This window comes from Nycticebus coucang, chromosome 7, assembly GCF_027406575.1.
Source record: "Nycticebus coucang isolate mNycCou1 chromosome 7, mNycCou1.pri, whole genome shotgun sequence".
Classification (NCBI taxonomy): domain Eukaryota; kingdom Metazoa; phylum Chordata; class Mammalia; order Primates; family Lorisidae; genus Nycticebus; species Nycticebus coucang.
This window is the reverse complement of record NC_069786.1, coordinates 126,004,247-126,031,812: the sequence shown is the minus strand read 5'-3', so window position 1 is coordinate 126,031,812 and position 27,566 is coordinate 126,004,247. Positions and strand designations below refer to the sequence as shown.

The window sequence follows — 27,566 nt, the reverse complement described above, 5'->3', positions numbered from 1 at the left end:
TCTGAACCCTCCCTGTACACAGATGCATATTCACACATATCCCTGATTTAGGGATGCTAAAGTGTCAGCATTCAGTAAAATAACAGTGGGAGAACTTTGGAGGGAAAGAGTTTTAAGAAGTTAGTATGGTGTGTTTGTCTGTGTAGTAAGAGTAAGATTTGACTGTTGAGAAAATGCAGCGTTCTTTCAGCTTGTTTATATTTTCAACTTAATCTATTTGTTAAAGAAGAGGAAATGCTGCCCTATTACAATGTAGTTCTCGGTAAAGTTGGTGGGTTCTTTGATGGAATGTGTGAGACGTTCCCAAGAGGCATTTTTCCCTTTAGCCACTGGATTGAATGGCTACCAGCCAGGAGCAGCAGAATGACCCTGGTCAGAGAGGGACTCCATCAAGCTTGATATGGGCTATGGGCACGTGAGGAGGGCAGCAGAGACCTTCCTGTCGCAGAATAACCCTCATCTATCACAGCCAATTTTGTGTTTGCAGGCTCAGGGCATGTTACGTGACTGTGCAGAGAGTTTTTGCTCTTGACATAAGACAGCAACAGTGACTGACAGAGATGTCTGTGAGGGGTGACCACGGACAGCCAAGTCGTGAGAGAACGTGCTGGGAAGGCAGGCTGAAGGCGTCTTGGCTTGGGGCATTTGCTCTTTATTCAAAGTCACCTGCTAGGTTCCTGAAAGTTGTCCTTGCAGCTGTGATCACAAAAGAAAGTTTTCCTTGTCACCTCGCTCTCTCACCCCCACACTCCTGTCTTTACTTTTCTGCTTTGCTGTATGGCTCGGCCCAGGTGCTGGTCACCATCACCTTTGGAACATACTCACAGGCTTTATGCAAAATAAGACATTACCATTACCTGTGACAATAGAAACATTGCAAAGGAGGCAGCTTGAACGAATCAACAGAACACCAAAACAAGTAGAACCACCATCAGCCACTCACCTTTTCTGTCCGTTCTTATTCCTTTGAACTAATGAGTAAGGAAAGCTAATTTATTAAAGGCCCTTAATTATCAGCTTGGTTACCTTTAAGGTATCATTGGTATCTTTATCAGGGCACTAGTCATTCATTTTATTAATTGAAATTATTATTCACCAATTATCATCCTTTATTGACCATTACAAATAGAACAGCATCTAAATAGAAAATAAACTCTTCACATAAAACTAGCCTGAATTTTAAGAGATTAGAGAGTATAACACAGACTATTTTCCTAAGCCTTTAAAATGTTGGAGGTTCAGGAGAATCAGTTCATTTTTTATTGATTTAACATTTATTGGACTCCACAGTGTGTAGTGTGCTGTGAGTAAGACTCAACATCTCTACATTGCAGGTGTCTATACACTAACGCAGGCTGTTACTATGAATTCCTAGATATATGTACACAGGCAAAGTGGAGGATCCTTGTGAGAAGCACAAGAGTCCTGGGGATGGGCAGGGTGGGGCTGCTTTCTATGTGGGGATGATGGCCTGTTTTCTCAGGAAACGATGAGCACAAAGACATATTCATTATCATCGTTCATAGAACTTGGTGTTGAAGGGAAATCTTCTGAGAAGTCCACTTCTCTCCCCAAACTGCACAACTTAGATTCAATATCAGTTCACAAGAACAGAGTCTGAGACAGGGGTAGAGCTGGGGCCTGTCCAGCTCCTCCCTGCCAGTCCCACCAGAAAGAAGGTGGGACCCAGCACTCTTTAGCCAGCCATCCCCTCTGCCCAGCTCCCCTTAGATTCAGTATGAGTTCACAAGGACAGAGTCTGTCTTCAGAGGATATAAACCAGGTGCTGTCCTTGTCCTCTCTTGCTGGTGACACAGCCGCTCCTTCTCATGTTGGTCATGGGACTGCACCTCGTGTCACCAGTGTGCGTTCTCTGCTTACCCAGGCGGTGGCTTCCGTGGGTGGCCATTTGCAGCTCTTTGCTTCTGAGTGAATCAGAAGGAAGCAATTCTGAATTTGTCTGTGGGGCAATGATTACACACATCACACTGCTGATAATGTGCTACTGTGGCCTCCAATAAGAAAGGAAGAGTCCTTTCTGGACGGCTGAGCAGGTGCTTCTCGAAAATAACGAAAGAGCTTCTTGCTCCATCACCATTTGAAACCCTGGCTCCAGCCCTAGGACGTGCTTGCCACAAAGAAATGTACTTGATGAACAGTCGCCCATCTCCAAGTCCCTTACAAGTCTACTTCATTCCTTATTCTTGTTTTCCAAATATTCAAAGATTAAAAAAAGCTTCTTTCTTTTTTCTTCTCCCGACAATATACTGTTCAGCAGTCACTTTAACCACACAGCCTTCAAAGGTGTAATGCATAAACCCCTCTTCATCCTCTCTTACTTTATTTTTTTTTATTAAATCATAGCTATGTACATTAATGGGATCATGGGGCACCATACACTGGTTTTATAGACTGTTTGACACATTTTCATCACACTGGTTAACATAGCCTTCCTGGCATTTTCTTAGTTATTGTGCTAAGACGTTTACATTCCACATTTACTAAGTTTCACATATACCCTTGTAAGATGCACCTCAGGTGTAATCCCACCAATCGCCCTCCCTCCGCCCACCTCTCCCCTCCCTCCCCTCCCTTTCCCCCTTCCCCCTATTCTTAGGTTATAACTGGGTTATAGCTTTCATGTGAAAGCCATAAATTAGTTTCATAGTAGGGATGAGTATACTGGATACTTTTTCTTCCATTCTTGAGATACTTTATTAAGAAGAATAAGTTCCACCTCCATCCATGTAAACATAAAAGAGGTGAAGTCTCCATCTTTCTTTAAGGCTGCATAATATTCCATGGTGTACATATACCACAATTTATTAATCCATTCGTGGATCGATGGGCACCTGGGCTTCTTCCATGACTTAGCAATTATGAATTGGGCTGCAATAAACATTCTGGTACAAATATCTTTGTTATGATGTGATTTTTGGCCTTCTGGGTATATGCCTAGTAGAGGAATTATAGGATTGAATGGCAGATCTATTTTTAGATCTCTAAGTGTTCTCCAAACATCTTTCCAAAAGGAATGTATTAATTTGCATTCCCACCAGTAGTGTAGAAGTGTTCCCTTTTCTCCACATCCACGCCAACATCTCTGGTCTTGGGATTTTGTGATATGGGCTAATCTTACTGGAGTTAGATGATATATCAAAGTAGTTTTGATTTGCATTTCTCTGATGATTAAAGATGATGAGCATTTTTTCATATGTCTGTAGGCTGTGCACCTGTCTTCTTCGAGAAGTTTCTCTTCCAGTCCTTGCCCAGCCTGCGATGGGATCCCTTGTTCTTTTCTTGCTTATACGTTTGAGTTCTCTGTGAATTCTGTTTATTACACCTTTGTCGGAGACATAACCTGCAAATATCTTCTCCCATTCTGAGGGCTGTTTGCTTACTTTACTTACTGTGTTCTTGGCTGTGCAGAAGGTTTTTAGTTTGATCAGGTCCCAGTAGTGTATTTTTGAAGCTGCTTCAATTGCCCGGGGGGTCCTCCTCATAAAATACTCACCCAGAGCGATTTCTTCAAGGGTTTTCCCTGTACTCTCTTCTAGTATTTTTATAGTTTCATGTCTTAAGTTGAAATCTATAATCCAGTGAGAGTCTATCTTAGTTAATGGTGAAAGGTGTGGGTCCAGTTTCCGTCTTCTACAGGTTGCCAGCCAGTTCACCCAGCACCATTTGTTAAATAGGGAATCTTTTCTCCACTGAATGTTTTTAATTGGCTTGTCAAAGATCACATAACGGTAAGTAGCTGGATTCATCTCTTGGTTCTCTATTCTGTTCCAGACATCTACTTCTCTCTTTTTGTGCCAAGCACCATGCTGTTTTGATCACTATTGATTTGTAGTATAGTCTGAGGTCTGGTAGTGTGATTTCTCCTGCTTTGTTTTTATTTCTGAGTAATGTCTTGGCTATTCGAGGTTTTTTGTGATTCCATATAAAACGAAGTATTATTTTTTCAAGATCTTTAAAGTATGACAGTGGAGCTTTAATAGGGATTGCATTAAAATTGTATATTCCTTTGGGTGGTATGGACATTTTAACAATGTTGATTCTTCCCAGCCATGAGCATGATATGTTTTTCCATTTGTTGACATTTTCAGCTATTTTTTTTCTTAGAGTTTCATAGTTCTCTTTATAGAGATGTTTCACGTCCTTTGTTAGATAAACTCCCAAATATTTCATCTTCTTTGGCACTACCATGAATGGAATAGAGTCCATAACTATTTTTTCAGCTTGACTATTGTTGGTATACATAAAGGCTACCGATTTATGAATGTTGATTTTTTTTTTATTTATTTATTTATTTTTATTAAACCATAGCTGTGTACATTAGTATGATCGTGGGGCACCATACACTTGGTTCGTAGATCGCTTGACACATTTTTATCACACTAGTTAACATAGCTTTTGTAGCATTTTCTAAGTTATTTTGCTAAGACCTTTACATTCCACATTTACTAGGATTCACATATACCCTTGTAAGATGCACCGCAGGTGTAATCCCATTAATCCCCCTCCTTCCCCTCCCTCCCCCTCCCTCCCCTCCCTTTCCTCTTTCTCCCTACTGTATTCCTTGATCACTTCTAAGAGTTTTGTAGTAGAATCCCTGGTGTTTTCAGATATACAATCATATCATCTGTGAAGAGCGAAAATTAGATCTCTTATAACCCTCTATGGATACCCTTGATCGCCTTTTCTTCCTTAATTGCGGTGGCTAAAACTTCCATTACTGTGTTAAAGAGCAGTGGAGACAATGGGCAGCCTTGTCTGGTTCCTGATCTGAGTGGAAATGATTTCAATTTAACTCCATTCAATACGATATTGACTGTGGGTTTCCTGTAGATGGCCTCTATCAGTTTAAGAAATGTCCCTTCTATACCAATTTTCTTAAGTGTTCTGATCATGAAAGGATGCTGGATATTATCAAAAGCTCTTTCTGCATCAATTGAGGGAATCATATGGTCTTTGTTTTTTAATTTGTTTATGTGCTGGATTACATTTATACATTTACGTATATTGAACCAGCCTTGAGATCCTGGGATAAAACTGACTTGGTCATGATGTATAATTTGTTTGATGTGTTGCTGGGTTCTGTTTGTTAGGATCTTGTTGAATATTTTTGCATCTATATTCATTAGTGATATCGGTCTATAATTGTCTTTTCTTGTTGGGTCTTTGGGGATCAGGGTGATGTTTGCTTCATAGAACGTGTTGGGTAGTCTTCCTTCTTTTTCTACATTTTGGAACAGGTTGAGTAATATGGGTACTAATTTCTCTTTAAAGGTTTGGTCGAATTCTGGCTCGAAGCCATCTGGTCCTGGGCTTTTCCTTTTATGGAGGTTTTATGTGGTTGATGCTATTTCAGAAGTTAATATGGGCCTGTTCAACATTTCCACTTGATTCTGGCTAAGTCTTGGAAGGTGACGTGCTTCCAAGTATTGGTCAATTTCCTTCAAATTTTCATATTTTATCTATTTTATTGACCTTTAGAAAAAACCAACTTTTTGATTTATTGATCTGTTGTATAATTCTTTTGTTTTCAATTTCATTTAATTCTGCTCTAATTTTGGTTATTTCTTTTCTTCTACTGGGTTTGGGGTTGGAATGTTCTTCCTTTTCCAGTTGCTTGAGATGTCCCTTTAAGTTGTTAACTTCCTCTCTTTCCATTCTCTTGAGGAAGGCTTGCAGTGCTATAAATTTCCCTCTTAGGACTGTCTTTGCGGTATCCCCGAGGTTCTGATAATTCGTGTCTTCATTGTCGTTTTTTTCCAAAAATTTGGCAGTTTCCTTCTTGATCTCATCTCTGACCCAGCTATCATTCAGCATAAGGTTATTTAACTTCCATGGTTTTGTATGATTATTCAGATTCCTGTTGTTACTGAGTTCAACTTTTATTCCATGGTGGTCTGAGAAGATGCAAGGAATAATTTCTATTCCTTTAGATTTACTGAGGTTAGACTTTTGACCTAAGATCTGATCAATTTTGGAGTATGTTCTGTGGGCTGATGAGAAGTATGTGTATTCAGTTTTGTTGGGATGAAATGTTCTATAGATGTCTGCTAAATCCAAATGTTGGATTGTTAGGTTTAAATCGAAAATTTATTTGCTCAGCTTCTTATTGGAGGATTGATCCAACACTGTGAAAGGAGTGTTGAAATCTCCAACTATTATTGAGCTGGAGGAAATCAAGTTGCTCATGTCTGTTAGAGTTTCTCTTATAAATTGAGGTGCATTCTGGTTGGGTGCATAGATATTAATAATCGAAATCTCATCATATTTAGTATTACCCTTAACAAATATAAAGTGACCATTCTTATCCTTCCTTCCTTTGGTTGGTTTAAAGCCTACTGTATCTGCAAATAAAATTGCAATACCTGCTTCTTTCTGATTATAATTTGCCTGAAATATGGATGACCATCCTTTCACTCTGAGTCTATATTTGTCTTTTAAGGTAAGATGTGACTCTTGTATGCAGCAAATATCTGGCCTGAGTCTTTGTATCCAGTCAGCCAATCTGTGACTCTTTAGAGGACAGTTTAAGCTGTTCACATTAATGGAGAATATTGATAAGTCTGGTAAAATTTGGGGTATCGAGTTTTTCAAAAATGCAGTGGACTTTTTTAATCGTTTCGCCACTATGGAAGTTGGAGTTTGATCAAAAGTTTCTGAGTGAGTTTACTTTTGTGGTAGAGGATTGGGCTGGTCATTATGGAGGATAGGTCTGAGAATATCCTGAAGTGCTGGTTTGGTTATGGCAAATTTCTTCAACATATGAATGTCATTAAAGTAATTAATTTCTCCATCATAAATGAAACTCAGTTTAGCTGGATACAAGATCCGGGATCGAAAGTTATTTTGCTTTAGAAAATTAAAAGTCGATGACCATCTTTTTCTGCCTTGAAAACTTTCAGCAGAGAGATCTGCAGTCATTCTAATATTCTTCCCTTTGTAGGTAATGGATTTCTTAGGTCTGGCTGCTTTCAGAATTTTCTCCTTCATATTAACTTTAGTGAAGTTAATTATGATATGCCTGGGGGATGTCTTATTGGGATTGAGTCATGCTGGGGTTCTAAAACTGTCTGCTATCTGAATTTCAGAATCTCTTGGCATGTCTGGAAAATTCTCTTTCATAATTTCATGGAGAAGGGCCTCTGTGCCTTGCGAGGCCACTTCATCAGTTTCAGGGATTCCAATGAGGGAGATATTACCCTTCTTTGAATTATCCCAGAAATCTCTGAGAGAATGATTTGTTTTTGCTCTCCATTTCTCTTCCTCTTTGAGAGTTTGGGAGTGTTCAAAGACTTTGTCTTCAATGTCAGAAATCCTTCCTTCTGTTTGCTCCACTCTGTTACTGAGGGATTCTACTGTATTTTTCAGATCTTTGAGGGCTGCAAATTCTTTCTTCAGTGCATCAAAATCTTTGGTGGTTTTGTCTTAAATTCATTAAATTCTTGAGACAATTTTGTATTTTTCCTCGAATTTCTAATTCCAACTTTTGAATTGCTGCTCGAATTTCTAATTCCAAATTCTCCTTCATTTTATTAATTTTGTTTTGCAATCCAAATTCTGAATTCGATTTCTGACATCTCAACCAGCTATTTATGAATGGGATCTTCAGTTACATCTGCCATATCTTTCCCTGGGGGGTTGATGTATTCTGGTTATTCATGTTACCAGAGTTTTTCCACTGATTCCACCCTATGATTGTTTTACACCGTTTGATTTTTCCCCTGGAGCTTTGTTGAGTCCCCATACAGTGCTATGGCCTGAGAAACTGGGGACCTGTTTGGTGTGGTGGGGCTAAGTGGTTCTGTCTTGTTTTCAGCTGGTGTCTGTTCTACCTTAATGAAACAGTTACTCTGGGTTGAAGTCTCACCTGTGGAGAAATACCCGTAATTAAGTCACCCCGCCCCCCACAGGCAACAATTGGAAAAGGAAAATCAAAACTTCCTACAACCACACACCCACGGCACCACCTGAATAGTCCTCGGGTGATTGGCTCAGTTCAAAAGGTCCAACTCAATTGTCTCAGTCAGCACCTGTCTCAGGTGGGAGAGTTTAAAATGTCTCTGGCAACTGGATCTCAGGGTCTGGTGACTAGTCTGATATGGCTTGCTCCAGTGCTCTGTGTAGTCAGGAGGACCCACCCAACAAATCGATCAGTCTGGGAAGTTTGATGCCTCCTACTCCCTCTTGCACCTCTGTCACACCAGTCACTGGTAGTCACGCCGGGCTTTGACCCAGTTGCCTGTAGTGAACAGATACTCCAGGGGTTTTCACTGCCTGAATCACAAGGAAATCTATTTCTGCTCAGCCAGGCTGCTGCGCTCTGCCTCTAACTAGCAGGGGAGGTGAGGCCTGACAACCTCGGGTGCTTGATGGAAGCTAGGGGTTGTTCACTGAGTTCCAGCTCCGCCCCTGATTGATGTCACTGACAGAACAGAACAGAACAACTTTGTGGGAATTTGTCTCTGTGCCTGCCAAATTCTCCTGCTGAAGAAAAGCTATTTTGAATTCCCAGAGCCTGCGCCTCAGGCCCTGTCTTTGCTCTTGCAGGTTTGTATTCGGTTACCTGTCAGTTCTAGCCGCCTGTCTTTTTTTGTCTCTAGGCTGACGATCCCCTGAGGGCCAGGTGTGTCTTAGGCTCAGTAAAGCAGTCCTCTGGCTCAGTCCTGCCCTGGGAACTTCTGGGCTCTGCACGTGCATTTTTAGTCCCCGCGCTCCACCCAGGCCAGTACCGCCTTAGGCAAACCCTTTACTCATGGGCCTGCATTTCTGTCCCAGATCTGTTCCGTGATGGTTGCCACCTGAGTATATGCCCGGCCTCCTCTGGTTGCCCAGGGAGACAGGGAGTATGGCTTCAGAATATCCGGGAGTGAGCCCTTTTGTTGCTAAAAGATGGCTGCTGCTCCGTGCCTTGGGGCATCGCCGGTCCGGTGTGGTTCCTTCTCAGACTGTTCTCTCTTCACTTCCGTGCCCCAGAGTCAGCACTGACCAGCTGCAGTTTAGGTCCTGTCCACACGCCTTGAGAAATTACCTAAGAATGTGGACTCCCAGGGGACAGGCCTCCAGACCTCAGAGTGAGAGTGGAGGGGAGTGCTGGGAGCTCAGAGTTGCAGGTAGAGAATATAAAACAGTTTTATGCAGGTTTATGCCTTGCAGGAGAATGCTGTGGCACCCTAGTAGGGGAGGTAGGTCCTGTTTTTAGAGGGTCTCTCCCGTGGAGTGTAGTGGGAGGACCTTTGAACTCTGCTCATTTGTTTGTGGGGCACTCGGATCCCTTCTCATGGGGGAGGGGATTCCCATCCGCTTGGTGATGGATTTTGTACCTTTTGTTTGTATCCTTGGGGTCGCAGCTCTCGTCAGCAGGGTTCATGTGCGTTCTTCAACCTTCTCTCTTGGTGCAGCTGTAATCCACCAGGTTACTTGCTAAATTTCAGTCCTTTAACTCTCCTTCTGGACAGGAGCCTCTGTGGAAAGCTGGCTTCAGTCAGCCATCTTGTCTCTGCCCCCTTGGAGCTAATCTATCCTGGATTATCTTGAGTGGGTTTTCTGTAATCCCAAATGTCCTGGGACAAAGACAATTCTTGATGTTCCATGGAGGTTTTTCTGTGTCGTGTTGACTCACCAACAGGAGAAGCAGCATGATGTTTCTTTTCTGGTTGTGGATGTCACATCCTGTCATATATTCATCTTCTGGACCAGTTTCACCGGTCCAAGTTCCCAGATTCCTCATTTGGGCTTTCCATGGAGAAGAGACCATCCTCTCCTACTTGATCCCACATTTCTAAATATTTTATATCATTCTCCTTCTCAAAAAGAAACCCAGCCAGAAACTCCTGTAGGATTTTTTTTTCGACATGATGATTCCAATATGGAGATGACTAGTAACAATATTATCAAACTGTCACAATATTTCCTTGGACCAGCTCATTAGTCGATAGCAGGAAAGCTGTGTTTCCAAGATTATTTTAAGGATATAAAAACATCGTGAGGCTAGTCATTAAATATTACCCTCACATCATGAATTGGGTTCTCCTTTGCACACAGAAGGTAGAATATGACATTGAAAGCTGGTGAGTGATCACAGATTTTATTGCCAGAGGTGTTATTATTTCATAAGGGCTGCTGCCTTGGTGCAGGATCACATTTAACCACTTAAATCCCTGGAGACACGTATACACACATGCAGGTGCCTGGACGATTAGAGTAGAATTTGTCACATATCCCTGATCCAGTCACAGGATGGGCTGAATTTCGTTTTTTAAGTTTGTTTTTAATTAATCTGAGGGTACATACAATTAAATTACATTATTTGTGTTTGTAAGGTGAAGTCACAGTTGAAGTTGAGTCCTTCACTCAGGCCGTGTACTGTATATCCCCACATTGCACCTGTTAGGTGGAAACTTACCCCAACCTTTCCCCCCTTCTTGCATTTGATTGTGTTTTTCTCCTGTGCAGGCTTGTAATTGTTGATCTACAGTCTGACGTAGTATTGAATACATGGGATGCTTGCTTCTCCATTCTTGATATACTTTGGAGAGTGTTCTCTAAATCCACCTAGGTAAATACGAAAGCTTTTGATCACAAACAGGCCTTTGACTAATGTTATCTTAAAACTCAATTTGCTCCTCACAGTATGAATATTGCTTACTCAGCCACACATGCTCATGAACCAGTCTTTTTCTTGTTTAAATCACCATTGAGCCAAGGGCAAATGTCTTTTTAATTTTTAGTATGAAATAATTTTAGACACAAAAATGTTGAAAGTTTATATGAAGTATTTCAATACAAATATGTACATTTTTCCCAGTCTCCAGATGCTAATTTATCTTTTACATTCTGTATTTATGTATCTGTTTTCCTTCGCTGTTTTCCTCTTTGATGCACATACACACACATCACTTTTTGAACTACTTGATGGTAAATTCCAGACGTGGTGTCTGTATACTTTAGAGCAGGGGCGTCTCATTTTGTAAGGACAATTTTGCTCATCTGTGATGTGGATATCATGAAAAGTAGCCATGGACCTTTTTTTTTCCTGATCAGCTTTCATGAGTGTTATGTAGTTACTGGGTGGCCCAAGACAACTCTATGCTTCCAGGGTGCAGCAGAGAAAAAAAATCTGGACATCCCTGCCTGAGGTTCCTAGGAATTAAGATGTTCTCTTAACCACAGTACTATTATCAGAAGCATAAAATTAATGTTTATACAATACTATCTTCTAATCTACAGACCTTTTTGTATTTGGATAATTGTGAACTTATGTTTTTATATCAGAAGATAATAAATGAAAGCCCGGGATCCAGTCCAGGACCATGTGACTGGTCTCTTTAGTGTTCTTGAACGTGATAAGGTTCTTCCTTCTCTCTCTGTCTTCCTGACCTTTGTACTTTTGAAGTTGAACAGTGCCCTTCTGTGTGGGTTTGTTCAGCACTTCCCTATGATGGTGTTCAGGCAGTGGGCAGGGAGATTCCAGACATGATGGTGCATGTATTACCTTACCATTTGGCTGTGATGTGATTTGTTAGATTTCTCCACTGAAAATTATTATTCTCCCCTTATAGTCGATGGGTGTCTTATGGAAGCACTTGGAGGCTACGTAAATATCCAGGCATTTAGTCCCTAGGTCCAGCCTCATTCATTGATGCTTTTCACCTGAAACACTTATGACTAGGGTGGTTGGCAAATGGTGGTTTTCTAATCTCATCATCTCGTCTACCTTTGTTTGTACTCTATTATAAGGACTTTTCTTTCACTGATTTATGCATTTATCTTTTTATATTGGCATTGACTATGGATCTTATTTATCCTGTGGGTTGTGATCACCACTGTTATAATTTAATTTGATGGTCACATCATCCCCAGTTTGGTGAACAGGAGCCCCTTCACACTGCACGTGTCCTTTGCACATGTTTCTGTCATTCTTGGAGTATTTTCCTTCTTTCTGATTCAGCATGAAGCTCCAGGACTGACTATAGTTTTCACGGAAAAGCCTCAGAGTCAGTTATCTTTAAGGAGGACTGATCTCTTCCAGTGGAGAATAATATTTAGAAATCAGATCTGGGCTTTAGGTCTGCTTATAGCTACTGACATAGTATTGCTCACGGGGTGCAGGGTGCTACTAAGAAGTAGATGTGTGTTTGTTACATTGTGAGAAATAATGTAGAAAGATCTCAGATACACTTCACTCCGTTTTCTCCCATGATAGCATTTTGCAAAACTATGGTATTATATCACATTCATACAGTCCAATAATCTTACTCAGTTTTTTCAATTTTATTAGCATTTATTCATGTGTGTGTTTAGTTCTATCTAGTTTTAGCACACTTGTGATTCGTGTCTCTACACAACAGGCAAGATTCTACACACACCATCACAACAGGGACTTCTAGTGTTTTAGGACCCTGCCTACCCCTTCCCATCCCTTGTCCCCAGCACTAACCCCTGCAAACTACTACTCTGTTCTGTAGTTATAACATTTTATTATGCCAAAAATGGTACATAAATGGAATGATATAGTATGTAACCTCTTTAGACTGACTTTTCTTTTCACTTACTATAATTCCCTGGAGAGTGAACCAAGTTATTCCATGTTTCAAAAGTTCGTCCTTTTCATTGCTGATTAGTATTCCGTGGTAGGGATGTGACACGATTTATTTAGCTAGATATTCATCTGGTTGTTACAAATAAAGCTGCTATGAACATTCACACAGAGGTCTTTATTAGAACGTGTCTTTATTTATCTAAAGTACATGGTAACTGCATATTTAGTCAGTATCCGTGCATCTCTGCATGGCAACTGCGTGTTTAGTCAGCGTCTGTGCATCTCTGCATGGTAACTGCGTGTTTAGTCAGCGTCTGTGCATCTCTGCATGGTAACTGCGTGTTTAGTCAGTGTCTGTGCATCTCTGCGTGGCAACTGCAAGTTTAGTCAGCATCCTTGAATCTCTACATGGTAACTGCATGTTTAGTCAGTGTCTGTGCATCTCTGCGTGGTAACTGCATGTTTAGTCAGCATCCATGCATCTCTACATGGTAACTGCGTGTTTAGTCAGTGTCTGTGCATCTCTGCGTGGTAACTGCATGTTTAGTCAGCGTCTGGGCATCTCTGCATGGTAACTGCATGTTTAGTCAGCATCCACGCATCTCTACATGGTAACTGCGTGTTTAGTCAGCATCCACACATCTCTACATGGTAACTGCGTGTTTAGTCAGAGTCCACACATCTCTACATGGTAACTGCGTGTTTATTCAGCATCCACACATCTCTACATGGTAACTGCATGTTTAGTCAGCATCCACACATCTCTACATGGTAACTGCGTGTTTAGTCAGCATCCACACATCTCTACATGGTAACTGCATGTTTAGTCAGTGTCCACACATCTCTACATGGTAACTGCATGTTTAGTCAGCGTCCACGAATCTCTGCATGGCAACTGCATGTTAAGTCAGCGTCCACGAATCTCTGCATGGTAACTGCGTGTTTAGTCAGCGTCTGTGCATCTCTGCACGGTAACTGTGTGTTTAGCGTCCGTGCATCTCTGCACAGTAACTGCGTGTTTAGTCAGCGTCTGTGCATCTCTGCACGGTAAGTGCATGTTTAGCGTCCGTGCATCTCTGCACGGTAACTGCGTGTTCAGTCAGCATCCGTGCATCTCTACATGGTAACTGCGTGTTTAGTCAGCGTCTGTGCATCTCTGCGCGGTAACTGCGTGTTTAGTCAGTGTCCGTGCATCTCTACACGGTAACTGCGTGTTTAGTCAGCGTCCGTGCATCTCTGCATGGTAACTGCGTGTTCAGTCAGTGTCCGTGCATCTCTCCTTCTTTTGTTTCAAGCCTCCCCCTTTCTGCCTGTTGATAGGTCTAAACTCGTAGCCAGTAGCTGCTTGTGCTTATTACCACTGAGCGTTGGCTCACGGTGACTCTTGCTAAATGTTTAGTGCCGTCTGTGGCTCATTCCTAATGAAGTTGTGCACTAAGGGAAAGCAACTGATGAAGTGCTGCAAGGATGGAAGTTAGGGACATTTTTCACCTGCTACACTGTTTGTCCCTTGAATTCATTTGTCAGAATTACTCTCGAGCAGCCTGCTTGATACGGACTTATCATTTAGGGAATTTTCTCCTTGTGATTATTTTAGGACCTAAAGATCTCTGCTGATTTCCTGTCTCTTTTCAGTACACTCCACTGACTAAAAAGATGGGGAGAGATATCAGACTTGTCATGAAATAAATTGCTCTTGTGCCACTGGGTGGGACAATTCCAGGTCTGACCATCCTAAGACCAGCTCAACAGAAGGGGCCAGATGAGGGAATGTGTGTTTCCATGTGGTGTTCTTTTTATTAAGTGACTGTCTTCAGGGGCACACTTCAATGCCTTCTAGATAAATTGCTTCTGTCTTTGACAGTGACAATGACAATATTTTCAAGATTCACACATCTAAGAGCCAGCTGACAGGACAGATTGCACATTGGGATTGCTTGATAAGTGCAAGATGGGACATGAAATCTCAAATCACTCTGCATGGTTGGGACTAAGTCATCACATGAATAACAGAAATAAATCTGTCACTTAAATCCTTAACATGTGAGATGCATGCTATATTTAATAGCTGAAACAATATTCACCTCTTTGTTAGAGTTCAAGGATTGCAAATATTTAGTTATTACTGGATATTAGGTCGTAGTAAATTTTCTTTTTCCTCCAAGATTTGATTTACATAATTAAAAGAAAGTATATCTCCTACTAAAATCTCTATTCATGTTTTTATAGATAACCTAAGCAAACATTTGGGAAAAAGTGCTAAATTTTTTTTTATGTATTCTCAATATTTTTGACCTTAGGAAAGTTACTGAAATAAATAAATATCACTCAAACAAGGCAGGTGCATTAGGTGCCCCCAGAGGTTGTGCACTTTAGAAAATCTGTATTTTGTATTTAATACTATCTGTATTGTTGATAGTATTAAAAAAATTAATACTGTCATCCTTTCTGGTCAAAATCATTCCCTGTGAGGGTAACAAAAGTGTGCTGTTAAAGGTTGAGGAAGGCCTTACTGGGAGTCAGGTTCATGCCCTGCCTCCTGTTCAGGCAACCAAGCCTGGCAAAGCAAATTTAAGCAGAAGAGTTTGAGTGGTGGTGTCACAGGTAATGGCAATAATTGGCCTTCATCCCCATCTAGCCACAGGACATCTGGGTCCATTCCTATTCTGATCAGGAGGAAGTAGATCTTCCAAGAAACTCACCACAGAATGGTACCCAGGACTCACTCTGGAAAGAAAAAATCTGATTTTGATTCAGAATCATATGGGCTTCCTGGGGATGACCTCAGAAGACTGAAGGGCTGAGGAGCAGGGCCCTAGGGTCATTGCAACCAGAAAGGATGCCCAGGTGTGCTCCTGTCTGAGGCTCTTGTCTACCCTCTAAACACAATTCTTCATCACAATCTGGCTAACATGGCTGGGTGCAGTAGCTCATGCCTATAACCCTAGTACTCTGGGAGGTTGAGGCAGGAGGATCCCTTGAGCTCAGGAGTTTAAGACAAGCCTGAGCAAGAATAAGACCCCATCCATACTAAAAATAGAAAAACTAGCCAGGAGCTGTGCTGGGCTCCTTTAGTCCCAGCTACTGAGGAGGCTGAGGCAAGAGGTTCAACCAAAGAGTTTGAGGTTACTGTGAACAGAGTGAGACGTTGTCTCAAACAAAGAAAAAAAAATTGTCTAACATGTTGGTCACAACCCACAAGGGGTAGGCTAGGGCCCATGCCAGCTCAGATTTAATATTTGATTTTTGAAATGATTTTTTGAAGTAGGGATTGTTTGCTTTGTAAAGCACCATTTCAAAATCTTTAGGAATGTGATATCCGAATTTTAAGTAGGTGTACTGTCATCTTTCAATAATTGATGAACTGTAATTTAAAGTCCTGGGCTGTGTAAACACATCTCAGGTGAAGGGCAGTTTAACTGCCTTTGACCTCAAATTCTTCTTGGAATGTTAAACAAGCCTTAGTATCACAGAGTGTCTGTCACATTGCCATGTCCCTGACTAGGCCTTGGTCTCAATGTGGACACTTGAAGAAATGGCCAGAGAAAAGGGAAATGATCTAGGAATGAAAACTAAAGCATCTGAATCCTCTTCAGGGGAAGAAATTGCAGCAGTGGGAAGAGCATTGGTGTTGGGATGAAGGACTCATGTTCTCACTTTTTCAGAGACCAGTTGTGGAATTTAGGGCAAGTGTTTTAAAATCTTTGGGTATCCAAATCACAGTCTCTGCAACAAGTGAGTGGTGTGAGGTTGGTATAAATAGCCCAATTTAGCTCTAAATAGTCCACAGTTGCTGGTGATACACTTTTGACACACCAGGAATTTGTTGCAATGTAGTGATCAGTACTTCACATTTAAATACCAGAAAAACTTGTTCAGGTCTCCAAACTAATGAAGAGACCAAAGTGAGGTAGAATAAATGCCAGGCAGGCTACAACAAATTATAATTTTACTACAGGATTTCAACAAAGACAAACCAATCTGATGTTCCAGGAATATTCTCAGAGTGGAGCCTGAGGTGTGGCGAGTGAGTGCAGACTCCCCGTCCAGGCAGTAACCACAATCAAGGCACCCGTGACGAGCTGGCTGCCAATGTTTTGCTGTGAAGGCAAAGTCTGCCTTGGGTCTTCCATGTTCCTGTCTTCCTGGTTCCCTCCCACCTTCCTCTCTCCACAGCACACATCCAGAGTGTCAGGAGAGCCTCATAGGATACAGCCTGTTCTGAGAAAAGAGTCTCACGGGGATCTTTCATCCCAGTTGTGCCAAGGGAGGAGAAAGACCTTTATGAACCTAAGGGAAGTTTTCTAGATTTGCTGAATGCTCACAGAGAAACCTTTGCATCTTCTTCTCCTTAAGGGCAGCCAACAGCACCATGTCCCGCTGGGTTCTGTAACTTCAGTAAGCCTTGTCTACGTGCTTGGGATGGAAGCTGCAAAAGACCCGAGATTTTTATCAGTATCCTACTGCCTAGTACAGTGTCTGGTTCCCAGCAGGTGGTCAATAAATATTTATCAAGTGACTGCATGCTACACAAATTGATTTTTAAGCCCAAAGCTTATTACTTCCATTTGCTTTTTTAGCACCTGTTTCTTGGAGGTTGATGCAATTAGAATTGGCATATAACTTTCCTCTCTCTTGTATCGACTTTCAAGGCCTCGTCAGCATTTTCTTTTCTTCTATGAAGGCGTGGCTTGAATAGGTATCAACCTGAGGATGGCGTGTTAGACCCGGGGTGGGAAGCCCTTCAGAGCAGACCATGAGAGGAGGGTAGACACCTCCTTTGCTGAGAAGCACATGGCAGATACACTTGTGAGTATGACCCCAACACGGGGCCATGATTTATGCAGTAGAAATACAGTAGGAGGACGCAGGAGTTGGTGCTAGAAGCTGCCTTTCTGCCTTCCCTCCATATCCTTCCAGACCTCCAAAATTTATTGTTTTGTTGATAGTAACTACATAGATTTCACTATGACTAGTGTTTGTCTTTTGATATCGTCTTCATGACTTAAAACTTGTAATATAGCTTGCTGGTCATAATTATCAAAGCTGTGTTTGCATTTTGGATTTTTAGGGAATTGGTGTGTGAATCTACCCCCATGCTTCGAAGTGCCTCCTCTGTGGCCAGTAAGGAAGGGATGGATTCAAGCTGGGGTCATAAATCTCTGTGTTACGTGCTTTTTCTTTTCTTTAAAAAGTGCAGGTGAGAATGGGTGTGAGGGAAGAAGAGCTTGAGTCTGGAGTTTTGCCCAGGGTTAAGAGTGGCTTCTCTTGTTCTCATCTTCTGCCTTCTAACTCTAGAGCAGTGAGGATTTCCGGTTAAGCTTTCCCCATCCTCTTTTCATATTATGCTATTTTATGTCAGCCAGGGAAAGAAAGCCTCAAACAGACAAGGAGAGAACAGTGATACCTCTTACATATCCAGAAAGGTCCCTAGGAAGGCTTTGTTGTTGACCTGACATTCTTGAGAAACCCAGCAGTATATTGTAAACCAAAGCCAGACCCTGACTCGTCCAGCATGGAAGGTTGTGTGGGTTCTTGCACGATTGTCTGTCTCCTCCTTGTTTAGGGGCCATGTTACTGCTCTTTCCATCCTCCTGCCCAGTCTAGCGTGAGGTGAGCCAGGTTCTAAATAGGGTTTTTTTCAGACCAGAATGAAGTATGAACTGGCCACCAAGCGAAAACAAACAGTGCCACTCAGCCAGAGGATACATGTTAGGCAACCATGGTTTGTTTTGCCACAGATGAGCAGGGAATGGTGATTCATAAATGAAAAGCTGGCTGGGCTGTTGGAAAACTTATGGGTCAGAAGAAGAGATTCTGAGGACACTGGTCTCTCTGGATCTGACACTGTTAACACTGCAGACACTGTGTCCAGCCCCAGGGCTCCATAGCCTCTCTGTCTTTTCACATGCTGTGAATATTCTCCAGTGCTTTCTGCAGTTGGGGTTGGACAAAGCGCATTTACACACACTGCAAACGTCTGTGTTTGGGACGTCAGTTTATGCCATTGAAAATGATGCATGGAGAAAAACTTTCTTTTTTTTTTTTTTTGATGTTTATTTCTCTCAGAATGATTCATTTGTAGTAAGTTTCTTGCCTAATGCCTATTTCTGCAACCATAGAAAAGATGCTGGTATTTACTCCAAGGCATTTTTTTTTTCCAAGGCATTATTACTTCTCCTGAAGGCTTCACTTGTCATCTCCCAAGTCCCTTTGTTCCAACACCCTGGGTGGTGAAGGCTTAAAAAAAATCCATGTACCATTTTGGACCAATTTTGTGAGCTGGTATTCCCCGACTACTCTGTGGCTCTGGAAGATTGCAACTCTTAAGATGGGGCTTAAGAAAGGACGTATTCATCAAGAAAGCATTCACCTTTCATAGGTGGGCAGGATAACGGGATTCTCATTAACCAGACCTGGAAAAACTGCCTGCAGTCACCTCACACATTGAGTCCTGTGCTCTCACTCCCAGGTAGGATGTGCTCACGGAGGAATCAAAGGGCAGTTTCCCACATGAGGAAAACTGGCAAGAAGGGATGTGTCTCTCTTTATAGTGTATTTAGAGTAAATCCCCGTAACAGTGTTGATATGGCAACATATGATGCCCCATATTACAGAGTTTCTGTTTTTCTGTTTATTGAGACATTTGTACTCCACGGCCCCATCTACACAGGGGAATGATTGCATGAGCAGCATCATTGAATCTCTGGTATTTTGAGACACTTTTTAAAAACTTTTTGCTCTGTTTCCCTTGAAAATCAGAGCAATCAGGTGCATTTCTGTTAAACTACATACTACATTAAAAAAAAAAAGAAATGGTTGGTTCACTATTTTTTTAAAAGTCTGAATAGTGTTTTCAGTCACTCACAGTCAACATTATGGTTTAATGCCAACTTCTGGATACTATAATGGGAGAATCAGGAACTATGTGGACAGGCAGTAAGTAATTGACTTTTCAGGGGAAAGTGCTTAGACATTGGTCAGAATTCCGGAACACAGACCACGTTGCATAATTAGCAGGGCTGATTTAAATGGTCATTCTGAGGGGAGACGGCCTGGATACGTCATTTTATCATTTTACATTCTGCTTTTAAGGAAAGCAGAATATTTTTGGGGGGGTGGGTGGCAAAGTCTTACTTTCTTGCCCCAGGCTAGAGTTCCATGGTATCAGCCTACCTCACAGCAACCTCAGAGTCCTGGGTTCAAGTGATCCTCCTGTCTCAGCCTCCCTAATAGCTGGGACTTTAGGTGCCCACATGTTGCCCAGCATTTTTTTTTCTATTTTTAGTTAAGACGGAGTCTCCTTCTTGTTCAGGCTGGCTTCAGACTCCTGAGCTCAAGACATCCTCCTGCCTCAGCCCCCCAGAGTGCTAGGATTGCAGATGTGAGCCGCTGCACCTAACTAATTTAGACAACTATTTTTCCTTCCATTTCTAGGAAGACTCTATGCATATAATCATTTTCCTATATTTAGGTGCCAATTTGTTAACAGTATTCTTTTATATTTACATAATCTCATGGGATTTCAGGCAATTTTATCACCTGTACAAAGGTTAACATGAGTTTCATTGACTTCCCAATATTTGCCAAGCATCACAGGTTTTACACCTTCCAACTCAGGTTTTGTGTTGGCCACACCCTGGAGGAATTCAGGGGCAGTTCGTTACTGGATCGAATCAGGAAAGTCAGAGCAGGGCTCATTTTACTCATAAAGAAGACTCAGCCAAGAGCCTTGCCAAGGCCCAAGGTGGGTGGACCTTTAGAGCAGGCATCCTCAAACTTGTTAAACAGGGGGCCAGTTCACTGTCCCTCAGACCGTTGGAGGGCCGGACTATAGTTTAAAAAAACAAACAAACTATGAACAAATTCCTATGCACACTGCACATATCTTATTTTGAAGTAAAAAAACAAAACGGGAACAAATACAATTACACTGCTGCATGTGGCTGATGGGCTGTAGTTTGAGGACCCCTGCTTTAGAGTATCAAGAAGTCGGGATGGAATACTGTAACCTGAGAAGTGGCCATTCTTTGGCATTTTGGGGGTACTTTGCTGATTCTGTGTTTCTAGGACAGGTGCATCTATTAACCCCAGCCCCTATGGCCTGTGTTGCAGATTCCAGTGGAGAACAGATTTGACCTGGTGTGCTCTCCCTAGTATCTGGGGTATCTGGTGTGACCTGGGGATGCTGTCCCCAGTATCTGGTGTGGCTGTTGGCCCTTGTCAATTTTGCAGTTGAGAGGAGTCGTCACATGATCCAGTTTCAGCTGTCCCCCGTTTGTAAGCCTTGCAACTTTGGGAGACAAAACCAGTGGAATGTTCACGATCAGAACATGTTTATACTTCCCCGCTCACAGAAAGCTTTTGGAAAAAATGCCAGAAGTTCACAATTCTTTTAGATTAAAAGATTTATTTTCTTTGATTTAGTGTTTCAATAGATTGCCATTTTTTAAGTTTTATAAGCACACTCTCCACACATGCATACACGTGTGTGCACAGAGGGTGCCAAAAATGTATACACATATTAAGAAAAAACTGTATCAAAATTGTAACACTTACAACAGTCAGTTGTAGAATGACATTTGTTATCTTGTATATTGAATCTGTTGTAATGGCAGAAGTCAAATGTGACTTTATTTTTTTTTAAGTTAATTTTTTTTAACTGGGTCACCTTGAATATGCTGATTTTTAACCTAATAGCAACAAAAGAACGTAGCAACAAATTTTTCAGTATCAATACATGTATATCTCTGGCATAGTTTGCAATGGCTTGACATTATGGCTGTGCTGCAACTTATTTAACTGTGAGACATTTACATTTTACCATTTATTTTTTACCATGGTAAAAGCACTATGTTGCCCACTTTAAAAATCTGAGTTAAATTTTAAACACAAATTGGAGTGCATTACAAATGTGACTTTAACATTACAATTTTAATAGTTTTTTCTTTCTTAAAATGTGTACACATCTTTTTTTGGCACCCGGTGTGTATGTTTGTGTTCCATTTTATCTGAGAATTTTAGATTTTTTAATCTTATTTTCTGAAATTATAAAACAAGAATAGCTATATAAAGCCTGAATTTCTCCTACAAAGCACTTCTTACCATAAAGTGGGAGCAAATATTAGTTATCGCTGCTCAGTCTCCTTGGGGTTTGATTTGGCTGTAGACAGAGGCAGATGATGATTTGCAGCTTTACACTCAATATTCAGCCTGCTAGTCACGTGTCACCAGGACAACGAGGCAGCTAAATAAGGTTACATTTATAATAAGTTTATTTTATTTATTTATTTATTTTTATGAAATCATAGCTGTGTACAATTAATGCGATCATGGGGCACCATACACTAGTTTCATAGACCGTTTGACACATTTTCATCACACTGGTTAACATAGACTTCCTGGCATTTTCTTAGTTATTGTGCTAAGACATTTACATTCCACATTTACTAAGTTTCACATATACCCTTGTAAGATGCGCCGCAGGTGTAATCCCACCAATCACCTCCCTCTGCTCACCTCCCCCCTCCCTCCCCTCCCTTTCCCCTTCCCCCATTCTTAGGTTGTAACTGGGTTAAGTGCATCTATAGTGTTATGCTATACCTTAGTTTCTAAAATTACTTTGTGAATGTCTAGAGATCATTGAGTAACTGTAACTGTTGCCCTATTCAACTCTTTGAGCTACTCATCTTCACTCCATTCTTCTCTCAAGCACACCTCCAAAATAAAACTTTATTTCCCCTAAAATCTTTAGTTTATAAGTAATAAATGGTTATAAAGAGGGACACATTGTCTCTCAGTTTTCTGATTTTACCACTATGAAATCGATTTCTGTTGAAGTGAATCCTCCGTAACTTCTACTAAAGTCTATTAGAAGTTTTTTCATTGTTCATGAATAAGTTATGTTTATTTATTATTTATTTTTCTATCGACTGGGTCATACCTTTCTGTTTCTTTGCGTTGGGTTCTTATTGAAAACTGTATATTTGAATCCAACAATGTGGTAACTCTGGAACTCAGATTCTCCTTCTTTCCCAAGGTATGCTGTTGTTTGCATACTGATTTTGTTTACAGTTTTTGGATTGCTGTAGCCTGTCCCCGAGCTGAGGTTCAGCCACAGGTTTAAGCTTAACGTCTTCTAGGTCTTTTCTGAGACCGTACCTTCTCCCGGGCATGTGTTATCATTTCTAAGTTTCCCCACATAAATTTCCTAATCTTTACTGTCTGGATCTTAAAAGGGGGGAAAGAGAGAAATTAACAAGGGGATATTGGTCCTTTAAATCCCTCGGAAGTTACTTCAGCCAGGAGAGGGGCTTGCGACCCTGGGAGGAGGTTGTACTGCCTCTGCCTGGGCAGTAGAAACAGCCATCAGAGAACAGTTCCGGATAATTGAAGAATGGAGGCCTTTTCTGCTTACCTTGATCCCACAAGATGAGTGTGAGTTTCACCAAGAAATGTGCACAGCTTCCTGCCATAGGGCTGTGTGGTGGAGATGAACAGCTACCAGGGCGCTATCCAGAGTACAAACAGACCAACGTTAGAATGTATCCTCTAAGCCTTCCCCCTGAGAGTTGCAACCTTCAGTAGATGCCAGAGTTCCCAACTAGCTGCGTCAGATTCTCTCCATGTGTTATTGTCTAGATGGGAGACAGATTGCTGGGGCTTTAAACGCCACCATCTTCCTGGAACCTCTCCCTCACTTTCTGTGCTTCTAAACTATCAAAGGTCAAAGCAACGTAGCTAAAAAGGAAGTCCTGACACATGCTACAACTTGGATGAACTTTGAAAACATTATGCTAAGAGGAAGAAGACAGAAAAAAGGCCATATGTTATGTGATGATTCCAGTTATGTGAAAGGCCCAGAATAGTCGTTCATAGAGACAGAACGCAGATTAGTAGCTGTCTTGAGGGAAGGGGGACAAGGGGTGGACTGTCTAATGGATCTGGGGTCTCCTTTGGGTGTGATGAAACTATTTTGGAACTAGATAAGCTGATAGTTGTACAATTTTATGAATGTATTAAATGCCCCTGTATTGCAGATTTGAAAATAGTTCAGTATGTTCAATTCAATATGAATTTCACTTCAATTAAAAAAGTATTAGAAAAAAATAGTAAAATAAAATAAAAAATATGGAATAAAATTAAAAAAAAAGTAAAATAAAATAGCATAAACAGAAAGCCTGTTTTCAGTAAGTGTTATTCAAGAAACCCGTATTGTGCATTTTCTCACAAACCCGTCTTTATATCCTGACTCCAGTGCAGAGTGACAGTAAGCTGTCCAGCTGGCTGCTCTCCTTGGGGAGTCTGGGTGCTGACAGTGTCTGAGTCATTGTCCTTGGTCAGCCTGTCTCTGAGGACAGGTTAAGCATCCCCAATCTGAAAATACAAACTCTGAAATGTTTCGAAATGCAGAACTTGCTGAGAGCGGGCATGAAGCCACAAGTGGAGAATTCCACCCCCGACCTCACGTGGTGGGTCGCAGTCAGAACGCTCTGTTAACTACATCTGTGGGAGTAGGTGTAAGAAAGTCATTGCTCATGGTAGCATATCCATTCAATATGGATGGTAGCAATCCATCCATTGGGAATGACGGGGATGCCAGGCACCCACAGATCGTCTGCATGGGTGCTGGGACAGCAATGCATTTGCTTTCTCCTAGCCCACTGTACACAAACATTGTTCCATGTTCCCTGTTGTTTAAGATCTTGTATAAAACTATCTTCAGGTTATGTGTGTAAGATGTAGATGAAGCATAAATAGATTTTGTGTTTAGACTTGGGTCCCCTGCCTAAGTTGTCTCATTATATGCAAATATTTCAAAATGTGAGAAAAGGTCTGAAATTTGAAGAATTTGAGATCTGAAATTCTGGTTCAGGGCATTTTGGATCCTCAGCCTTTTAGTCCTGCAGTGTCATTCCCATGTGTCCCACTGCCTCCTAATGTAGGACCCCCGGGCCTTGTGGCTGGGTTTCTGCTATCGGTAGCCCTCTCCATCCGCCTCTCTTCCGGGCACCAGGTCAGTCTTCTGAGTTTGCAACCTCGGTCATATTCAGATGCTGCAGAGACCCTGGACCCTTATTGGCATGTTATCAGGAGCAGAGGAGTCCCACTGATGCAGACTGCTTGCAAAGCCAACCCTGCACCCCAGAGTTTACTGTGTTTGTATCCAGTGGCTGTGGACCTCTCCCCATCTGCAGCCTTGCCTCTCCCCGGAGCAGGTTGGCTCTCCCCGTCTGCAGCCTTGCCTCTGCTGCTCTGTCCCCTTTAACCACACTGTCTGGGCTCCTACCTAGCATCTGAGGCCTGATGCCTTAAATCCAGTGACTCTAGGGGGCCATCACCCCTCTGCCAAGCGCTCATACCCCTTTCTGACTCTCCATAGTCTGCCTGATATCTGAGTCACCTCTGCACACATGCCAAGGGTTAGAGGTTTGTCCAGAACACCCACCTGCTGCCTCAAAGACTGTGCTGTGAGTGAATATTCAGTCACTTCCATCCTTTTGATTTTTGGCCCTCCCCTCTTTCACATCACCCCCTACCCCATGCTAACCAGGCTCACTCTCGTTGTGTTTAATAAGTTCCAATAAATATTTCTAAAATATACTGGGTTTGGACCCCTTTTCTATAGAAGTCATCTTTTTAAAGGGACTATTCAATTAGCTCTTGTTTGAGAGATGCCCAAAGCACAAAAAGATGCAATAGCACTTAATATCTATCTCCTGCACTTGGCCCCCATGGCCGTTCTAGTCCCACTGAACATGAACACTGATCTGGAACCACTGTGGCCAAATGTCCTCTTCTGTTCTCACTGCTTCCATGAACCTTTTTCTGGTCTTTCTCTTCTGATAATCATAGTAGGGTAAGAACCTCTGTAAGTCGACCTCTGTTAGGCTTACCGTACTGATACGCACATGGGGTGCATGTTTAATCTATGAAAATTCGGTCAACTTGAGGTGGTCGACTGTGGAGGTTCTCCTGTATTTATATACATGTCACTTGTTTTATATATTATTTTATGTTATTTCTTAGAGAATTTCTTATGTTTTATGCATTTCCATAATCCTTATTTCCTATTAGTAGAATTTCTATTCATTCTGATGGATTAAATAAATGAAAGAATGAAAATCTCTTCTTGTTATATCAGAAACAAGTTTTTAAAAAGACAATATTTAAATCACTTGGAAATCTTTTTCTTCCATTTAGTACTTCCTGTCTGGCTGTGTGATAAGCCAACATTCTAGTCTTAACCCATATGTAGATCTTTCATTTATTATCACAGAACCAGATGCTCATCAGTTGAAAAACTGTTCAGGTTGAAAAATAACTGGGCATTGCTGTATTTAAAAAAAAAAAAAATCAGGGAAGGAAAGCAGTCATGCTTTAGGCCATAATTTAAATAGAACAGTTTTTGCGTCCTTGGCATTAGAAGCAAGCAGCCTAAGTGAAATCAAACATTGTAAGATTTGGGAAGAGAACCAACCAGGCTAGGAGATAAGTTTAATAAAGATGTTGTTTTTCAGATGCAGTGTCCTTTTGATTCCTTCCTATTATTAAATTCTGGTGTGTTTGGCTGAAAATAAACTTCAAGTAACTTTATGAGTTTAAAGAAATGCCAAGTTATGTAAAAAGATCATGATCAGTCATTTGAATGGGAGTTTAACAGGCGAATAGGGAGAGAGACAGTAGTTCTCTAGAAATTAGAATTTTTCGAAATCCAACTTTCCTGAAAGAATGTCAATACATTTGCTAAGTAGGCCACTTGTTAGGGGAAGAAGGTAGAAATTCTGATAGCAGTTATTCTTTCAGGGAACAATAAAAGAGGCCTCTTCCCTTCCCAGTGTGGCACCGTGACTATTTGAGAACACTCTTCTGACCGTGTCTTTTTTTTCTCCCCCTGTCTTTCACCTGCAGGTTACCTACCTGGGGAAAGTCTCCACCACAGGCATGCAGTTTTTGTCAGGCTGCACAGAAAAGCCAGTCATTGAGCTCTGGAAGAAGCACACGCTAGCCCGAGAAGACGTCTTTCCGGCCAACGCCCTCCTGGAAATCCGACCCTTCCAGGTGTGGCTCCATCACCTCGACCACAAAGGGGAGGCCACAGTGCACATGGATACCTTCCAGGTGGCCCGCATCGCCTACTGCACCGCCGACCACAACGTGAGCCCCAACATCTTCGCCTGGGTATACAGGGAGATCAACGATGACCTGTCCTACCAGATGGACTGCCACGCGGTGGAGTGTGAGAGCAAGCTGGAGGCCAAGAAGCTGGCCCACGCCATGATGGAGGCCTTCAGGAAGACTTTCCACAGTATGAAGAGCGACGGGCGGATCCACAGGAACAGCTCGTCCGAGGAGGTCTCCCAGGAATTGGAATCGGATGACGGCTGAAGGAACTCAATGCATGTCAGTGATGGCGGCATGGGTCAAGGAATTGAAGATGACAGATGATAAGCAACCATTCAAATTTGGGATGAAAAGACTGCCAAACTATTGGCTGACCAAGCTTTTTAAATTCAGAAGATGAATTCTAAATCTAAAGAAATGTATCATTAAAGTAATTATGTTCCATTGAAATGTGCTGCTGCTGTGACTGTGAGGAGGGCGGGAGTGTGGAAGGGGAAGAAGGTTCTAGACTCTCTTCTTAGGGTTTCTTCTCACTTTCTGATGCCTCTCAGGGGAGAGCTGTGTGCCAGTTTTAACTCCTCTCAGGCAAATGCTCTGTGGCTGTTGTTGAATGGACCATTCCAATCTGCCTTATGAAATCCAACGAGACTGTTAGAGGTACCTGTCAGCTCTCAAGGGAGGGAGGGGGGACAGATGCTATCCTGTGTCCTGCCCTCAGGCTTGAAGGACATGTGGGGTGGGGATGACCCAGAGAGCTCCCCTTCCCCTGGCATGTTTCAGATTCTCTCCTCCATATGCAAATCAGCACAGCCTTCATTGAGCTTTACAACTAACAACCTGGTAGTTGGCAGTTAATTCACAGTTAAAGATAATGCTTTTATTTAGG

The 27,566-nt window shown here is 41.8% G+C and overlaps 1 protein-coding gene across 3 annotated transcripts in view; it reads left to right on the top strand.

Annotated features, from left to right (window-relative positions):
- The window catches only part of PID1 (phosphotyrosine interaction domain containing 1), a 272,822-nt gene extending 245,692 nt beyond the window's left edge, over positions 1 to 27,130 (top strand). For all 3 annotated transcript variants that reach the window (XM_053597382.1, XM_053597381.1, XM_053597383.1), the window contains exon 3: positions 26,468 to 27,130. In XM_053597382.1, coding sequence (XP_053453357.1) covers positions 26,468 to 26,944 — 477 coding nt within the window. In that variant the 3' untranslated portion in view covers positions 26,945 to 27,130. The remainder of the gene's footprint in view (positions 1 to 26,467) is intronic.
- Positions 27,131 to 27,566: the final 436 nt, after the last annotated feature.